This window comes from Penaeus japonicus, unplaced genomic scaffold (genome assembly GCF_977035675.1).
Source record: "Penaeus japonicus unplaced genomic scaffold, GWHDUDI00000001_assembly GWHDUDI00000032, whole genome shotgun sequence".
In the NCBI taxonomy this organism is placed as follows: Eukaryota; Metazoa; Arthropoda; class Malacostraca; order Decapoda; family Penaeidae; genus Penaeus; species Penaeus japonicus.
In genome coordinates, this window is record NW_028234434.1 from 9,185,350 (window position 1) to 9,192,849 (window position 7,500).

The 7,500-nt window shown below is 37.4% G+C and overlaps 2 protein-coding genes across 4 annotated transcripts in view; one reads left to right on the plus strand and one right to left on the minus strand.

The window, feature by feature from the left end:
* Nucleotides 1-1,940: 1,940 nt before the first annotated feature.
* Naa40 (N-alpha-acetyltransferase 40) lies at nt 1,941-6,347 on the minus strand. The gene is made up of 6 exons (XM_043028430.2): nt 6,226-6,347; nt 4,820-4,936; nt 3,976-4,121; nt 3,293-3,454; nt 2,613-2,771; nt 1,941-2,477 (listed from the first exon to the last, which is right to left on the minus strand). The coding sequence occupies exons 1-6, from the start codon at nt 6,229-6,231 to the stop codon at nt 2,369-2,371; spliced, it is 699 nt and encodes a 232-aa protein (XP_042884364.1). The 5' UTR covers nt 6,232-6,347; the 3' UTR covers nt 1,941-2,368.
* Nucleotides 6,348-6,841: 494 nt separating this feature from the next.
* Nucleotides 6,842-7,500, plus strand: part of LOC122264590 (mitogen-activated protein kinase 14) — a 47,309-nt gene continuing 46,650 nt past the window's right edge. For 2 of the 3 annotated variants that reach the window (XM_086556310.1, XM_086556309.1), the window contains exon 1: nt 6,863-7,090. In XM_086556310.1, the coding sequence (XP_086412436.1) occupies nt 6,981-7,090 (110 nt within the window). In that variant the 5' untranslated portion in view covers nt 6,863-6,980. Of the gene's footprint in view, nt 7,091-7,500 lie in introns of all 3 variants that reach the window. The other variant, XM_086556308.1, reaches the window with a different exon arrangement.

Genomic DNA, 7,500 nt, shown 5'->3' on the forward strand with positions numbered 1-7,500 from the left:
TACTAAGTCTCCACCCACCCGAATCTGCTACTAGATGCAGATATGATACTGAAATGAAATGTTAATTGTAACCTATAGGTTAGAGACCAAATAAATTGAACCTACAGAAGATGCATTCTAAAAACTAGTTGAATATATGGTTAAAGGGAGCTATTGCTAATAATAGAATAATGAAATTCCTTTTTTTTCTTAACCCACACAGGACGGGTGGTACAGCATGTGTACCGCGCATTCAAAAGCCCAGTTGCCGGGCGGCACAGTATTGTGCCAGCCATTCAATTGATTTAGGCCTAATAATTCGAACGCCCCGGCATTTGGACATTCAAGGCTAGAATTCCCTCGTCGGGGATGGGTTAAGTAGTGTTCTTTATGGCTGGTGATCAAACTGACATTAATTAGAGAGAGCGAGAGAGAGAGTGAGTGAGAGAGAGAGAGAGAGATAGATAGAGAGTGAGAGAGGAGAAAGAGAGAGAGAGAGAGAGAGGAGAGAGAGAGGGATAGAGAGAGAGTGAAAGAGAGAAAGAGAGAAAGAGAGAAAGAGAGAAAGAGAAAAAGAGAGAGAGAGAGAGAGAGAGAGAGAGAGAGAGAAAAGAGAAAAAGAGAGAGAGAAAGAGAGAGAGAGAGAGAGAGAGAGAGAGAGAGAGAGAGAGAGAGAGAGAGAGAGAGAGAGAGAGAGAGAGAGAGAGAGAGAGAGAGAGAGAGAGAGAGAGAGAGAGAGAGAGAGAAAGAAAAGAAAAGATTAAAAAGAGAGGGAAGGGGGAATATTTTTTTTTGTCAGCTAAAGCCATATCAGTTTAGAGTGCCTCTTAGGCAAACCATTACCTTGCCCAACACTGTACTTGTCTATGTATTCTTGTTTTATTTCTATGTTCCCCTCCCCTTTTCTCATAGTTTTATACCAATGCTCCCACCAAACCTAAAGGGACAACAAAAGGAGGCACTTGACAGATGGGAAATGCTTCACCTGAACTCTTCCAGCTATCATTAGTTCATTACCTTCAAGTCCCTTTCTTCGATTTTCCTTCCCACGACAGCTGAGCTGTCTTCTTTTTGTCTTCCTTCTTATTTGAAGGTGATGAGTGATAGCTTTTGTTGCAAGAAATCAGCTTAGCTGAGGTTTATGATTAGGATTATTCCTGAACACTATAACCTTTGCACCAGAACTCTCAAACAAAAAAAGAGCATTTTTCATCTGCCAAATGCCTCACTGGCATATAAAAAGATTCCCATGAAAGAGAGCATAGAATGTATATCAACACAGTATAGCGTAACTCAGAGAATGATTGTAAATGATGAACCAGGAGTAAAAGTAACAAAATTTAAATGCTATTGACAAAAATGAAGATATTTATAACTGTTAAAGGATCCATGTTCTTCTAAGTTATATAAATGATAGTAAGGTATATAGAGTTGATAAGTAGCACAAACATTCTGTGAGAGGTGTTGCTGACACATTATAAACATGAGAATAACTATACAGAGTATCTATAAAGGGGTCTCAATTTTTGGCAAACTCTAGAAATTCTCAATTTAAAATAAAATCACAAATAAAAATATATCTGATTGTCTAATCCAAGTTCCACATAGAAATGGATAGGAAAAATGCAATAAATCATGACCTCAATTTCTATACTGAAAATGCGTGGCTGATACTTGTTCCATTGCATCACTGTGCACGAAGGGAAGCTGTAAAACTGACTGCAAATGATCTGAGTAAATTGAAGCTATCCTACCCACCCTTTGAACTTTAATGGTTTAAATTGTTTTCCTGTAATGCCTCTTGCATATATTTCATAATCCTTATATCTTAATTCCTGAAAAGAACATTTTGAAATAATCTTGCAGATGTTCACTGCTTTTCACAACTGTTCAGTTTCATTCAGTATCTAAAGAATCATCAAGAGTAATACACATTATTAAGGTGAAAAACATCACATATCAAAATTTAAATGGTACATTTCTTTTTGTCTTTTAATAATGCAATATGAAAACATTTCATATCTTAAAACATAAAAATGTTCACCAAAATGCAAGTTTTACAATCTAAACAACACAAGACATAATTTCTTTGATTACATAAGTTCATATCGAAAACAAAAATAGAAAGAAAAAGAAAGAAATGATAATACAAAGGAAAACAAAGAATCTTAAAATTTTACTAAAACTTCATTAATATAGGAAAACACTAATATTTCTTGCACATGTTTCTACTTCTGGATTGCATATGGAATGTGTAATACAATTTTTGCTATTACTTCATAAAAAGATGTTCATATTCATGTACACAACCAGACAACCAGTATTCATAAGTTTCATCATTGCTTTTCAATTGGTTCACAAAAAAATCAGATCTAGGAGTAAATCAAGCTCAAAGTGAGGTCTTCTGTGTTGGCTTCATTTTGTTCAGTTTACTTAAGATGCTGTAGTCGAAGGTTTCGTCAAAGTTATCTTCTGGAGAAGTCTCATCGACCTCGTATCTAAGGAAAATGAAAGTGGTTAGTGATCAAAATTTAAATCCTTCCCTATCAACATTAAGAACAAATACATCAGTCACTTGTTTGGAAGTATATACATTTTTTTTTTTTCATTTTTCATTTGGGCAATCAACTTACTTGCACTTTTCATAGAAAGTCATTGCATCTGGGTTGTGCTTAAAAACAGTCAACACAACTTTCAGCATCTGGTTGGAGAAGGCCATCAGCTCCAGAACCTGCATCATGAACTTCCCTAGTCCCTTCTTCTGATATTCCTTCTCCAGTTGTAATTCGTAGCTGCAGAGAAACCAGTCTTTTAATAGTATTTTAACCTCTTTTATCCAGAAAGGATAAAATTCTGTCTCCTTTCATGGGGATAGTGGGCCAGCAAAACCTTTCTGTCATCAAAAACCATGACATCTTCCTTTGGGAGAACTTCATCAAAAAGTTTAAAGAAAAGGGGAGGGCAATCCTTGAAAATAGCAAGTGGATTATCGTTGGTCTTATTTTTCTTATGTGTAAATAAAAGGCTGGACTGCCAACAGAGCAGTTGGTCACACATACTATGAGATGTAGGAACTTTGAATATCAGAGGGTGACAAACAAATTGATATATAAGGGGTTAAAAAAAGAAAGAACAAGAGAGAAAAATAGAGAGAGGGAGTGAGTGAATGAGTGTGTGTTTGTGTGAATGCATGCGTACTTGTGCGCACAGGAAAGACTGAAAAACAGGGAAATTTATTCTATAAATAAAAATCTCAAACTCAGACTAAAAAAGGTAACAAATTGAGTCAAATTCAATCAAAGTCTCCTCTTACCAATATAAAACTTCATCTCCAAAATCCATGTCGAACCGGAAGTGTGAGAAGGCAATTGGTTTCTGTGAGTTTGTGTCATAAGCAATGAGATACCAGGCAGCATCCTCGCTCATCTCCTCTCTCTTCTCCCATGCACGCCAGCCTCCACTGCTCTTCTCGTACCTTGAGGGTAAAAAAGGCAGAATTTGAAGTCCATGATAATATGAAACCTATTCCTGAGGGAAATGGTGAATCTTCCTAAACCTTTTAAAGAGAGAGAGAGAAAAGAAAGGCAGAAAAAAAAAATAATAATAAAAATAATAATAATGGGAGGGAGGTGGGAGAGGGTGACATATAAAAATAAATCTATGTAATATAGTTCATGTTACCTCACTCAGCACTAATATATCATAATAAATGAAACATAAGTCATCTGGATTGTTGTCATGACCAAATCACAGAGAGAAATACTGCTTTACTAACTTGAGTGTCATGTTACACTGTTTCTCAAAAGTGTATGTACAAATATCATACAACATACATCTAACATCAACCAGGCCACAAATCAAATGAATATTCAAACTAAGAAATAAATTGAAATAACAAATTGAAATATTAAATATTAAGGCATCAAAATAACAAAATGCATGTTCACAAATAATGATATCGATTATAAAATAACACGAGACAAAAAGATCACTTACATTGCTTTCATGTTTGTTGAACAGAGCTCAATAGCCCATTCCAGTGTCTCTGGAGCCAAGTCTTTTACTTTCTTGCAAGATAACGTGCAGCTCAGCCCATTGCGTTCATATTTTTGAAACGTTGGGAATTTTTCTAAAGGATCTGGCTGCAATGAAAAAAATATATATACATATCAGCTACATGTAAATATCAATTAGCAATTTAAAAACTTCATCTCAAAACTGAAAACCATATATGTTATACAGTATCTCAGACAAGTTGCCTGTATGTTACCCTAGATGACGTGATATCACGTCATCAGAATATCATCCTCATGACAAATGTCCTCTCACGTCATGCCCTCTTCCCATACACACATGGTTTACATAGTTATATCTGAATAGAACTACTCCTCCTCTTATTACTGTTCTGAGAGGTGCTTGCTATCTTGCTGGCTGGAGTGACATCAGGCAAATATATGCCTCATCGTGAGTGGGTTAAAACACACACTCGCTCGCTCTCTCTCTCTCTCTCTCACACACACACACACACACACACACACACACACACACACACACACACACACACACACACACACACACAGAGGTTTGTCATTAATGCTTTCTGTGAGACTCAACACTGGACACAACTACTGGTACCAATGATGCGAGTCCTTCTTCAGGTTTCACTTGGAATTATTTAAAAACTAAATTCTATGTGTAATCATTCTGCCTAACAACTGGTCTCAAGGGCCTTACACAAAAAGACTGGTCTGTTTGTGCCTGCTACTATAACACAGCAACACCAATAGTCTGTGCATATGGCTACCCCAGAGAACAGAAAAGCCAAACTCAGAAATCTTACAATGCTATTAGCCTGCTTCACCAAGAACCGTCCAGCTGCCAACTTGGCCCTCTCGGCCTTGAGAGCTGCACGACGCTCCTTCGTCTTCTCGCTCTTCCCTTTCCTGCTCTGTTTTTGCTGTGGAAGAGAAAGCCATGGGTAAAAAACATCTGCAAAGGTAAAGGTGGAGGTTTAAGAGGAGAATGAGAGAGAGAGAGAGAGAGAGAGAGAGAGAGAGAGAGAGAGAGAGAGAGAGAGAGAGAGAGAGAGAGGAAGAGAGAGAGAGAGGAAGAGAGAGAGAGAGGAAGAGAGAGAGAGAGGAAGAGAGAGAGAGGAAGAGAGAGAGAGAGGAAGAGAGAGAGAGAGAGAGAGAGAGAGAGAGAGAGAGAGAGGGATAGAGAGAGAGGGGGAGAGAAGTATAGAAATATACATACATACATACATACATATATATATATATATATATATATATATATATATATATATATATATAGAGAGAGAGAGAGAGAGAGAGAGAGAGAGAGAGAGAGAGAGAGAGAGAGAGAGAGAGAGAGAGAGAGAGAAATACAGAGAAAGAGAAAAATTAGAAAGCCAAAGTAAGTGATAAGAGTGAATAAAAACCATATCCTAACACAAAAATCTACAAAATTAGGGATAAAGTAAATGCTATATACATCGACATTGGTATCAATGGATTCCTCTCCCCCTTTACTATTCATATAGAGTCACACTACCCACAATCAAGGAATGGCTGGGTTAAAAAAAATATTTAATTCAGGAAGTATATCATTGTCTAGGCTATTTGTAAAGTCTTAGATGTATATTTGTTAAAAAAAAAAAAAAAAAAAAATTACAGCTGCTTTATGCAATACAAACATAGAACAAGGGACACACAATGAATGATTGTTTCCCAGGGCAGGAGTGCTGTAGCCCCCCCCTCCCCCACACACACACCCCAACCCCCCACCCCAAAGGAGAGTTGCACTTTGCATCATGGGTACATTGCAGCTTATATCAGTGCATTTGAGAAACTTTCACATCATACCCCGCAATTTCCCTGATCAACTGCATGACCTCCCTTGATATCGGGGCCCAGATCGTGGGGATAAAGGGGGGGGGGGTCGCGGGTAAATTCGACTAAATGTGCGAAGCAAAAGGCGACAGGAATCCATTGATGCCAATATCGTCGCATTTAGCATAAGAGGCGCTCTTCTGAAAATTTACCAGACTGAATTTGTTCACGCCAAGGTCATGCACATTAGATAATCTATAAAACCCTTATGGATATATATTACATTCCATGTGAATTGAGAGCGAAAAAATTCAAAGGCCTCCCATTCATTTCATAGCAAAACACCCCTTATAGATTACGTCACTCGTCTTAAATAGGTTCTAAACATCGCATTCTTAAAGATATCCATACTCACGTTCATCTTAATTGGCTTCGGGTCTCGATTTCGTTGTAATATTACAAAAAGTTGAGGTCTCGCTGTATCGTTGTCCTCGCCGCGGGAACCTCGTCCATGCAACAACAGTCCGCGAGGACAAAATATTTATGGGGTTCTCTTTTGATCGAGATTCTTTATGTGTTTGGGGGACTTGATGTAAGAATTGTATTATTGGTGTGTTTCATATCTAGTCGTCTGAATTATTTGGCGTATCTGAGCGTTTTTTTTTCTTTGTCGATGCATATATTTTGTACTTGTAGTCTCTAGGTAGCGCTTTTTTAATTGAGACTTTTTTCTTTCGTTATTTTTATATTAGTCACAGTACATTTAAGATATAAAAAAGAAGAAAAAAATCATGCAATTATAGTTAATTAAGAACATATATTAAGGAACAAGTTCAAGTAGGAAATTGGGATTTATTTGTACTGCTAATTTCATCCCATATGAACAAAATAATTACCAAAAAATGTATAGTATATATAGATTTACAAAAATCTATATAATCAACTATTATCCAATATCAAAATGCAAAACATTACTATACTGCTATGTAGCGCAAAACGGATCAAGAGCGCATAAACATAGCGAACTCAGCGGAAAAGCAACGGCACCAAAAGGCAACAGTCGAGATCTAGCGAGTGTAGAAAGAGGACTTGGTCCCTTTTTTGGATTAAAATTCCGCCCTTCTGTCGCCTCCGGGAACTTTTACGACGAAATCCTAGGGAGATTCCGCTATGCCTAAGCCAGGTTACCACACGATAGAGTTAAACAAGACGGAATGGGAGGTGCCACAGAGGTACACCATGCTCTCCCCTGTGGGCTCGGGGGCGTATGGCCAAGTGTGGTGAGTTTCTTGCGGGATTTTAACTCTGAGGGCATTTTCACCTTTGTTTCGTGGGGGGGGAGGAAGGCACTGGCATTTTGGTTCCGGCCACTGGGCTAGGTGTATTTGATTAGTTATTTATACGGATAATTAGAGAGAGATTTGTAGTGTGTAAATGTATATGAGTTTGTGTGGGTATGTGTTGTGTGTGGGATTGTCTTATTCATAAATGGGTGTGTGTATGTGTGCCTGTTTTTTGTGTATTTGTGTGTGTATTTGGTGATAGATCTATGAATGGTACTACAGGATGAAATGGCAATAACCATTATTGTTTAATAATTTTTTTGCCTTTAGTATATGTGTAAGCATTTGTGCAGTGTTTCCTATGTATGTTTTATAAATGATATGATATTTATATATATATATATATA

What these genes read in the sequence shown, in the direction of transcription:
- Naa40 (XM_043028430.2), bottom strand. An exon ending in TGAAGCAGGCTAATAGCATT is followed by an intron (nt 4,122 to 4,819) that starts GTAAGATTTCTG and finishes TTTTCATTGCAG; the next exon opens with CCAGATCCTTTAGAAAAATT. An exon ending in ACTTTCTATGAAAAGTGCAA is followed by an intron (nt 2,478 to 2,612) that starts GTAAGTTGATTG and finishes CATTTTCCTTAG; the next exon opens with ATACGAGGTCGATGAGACTT.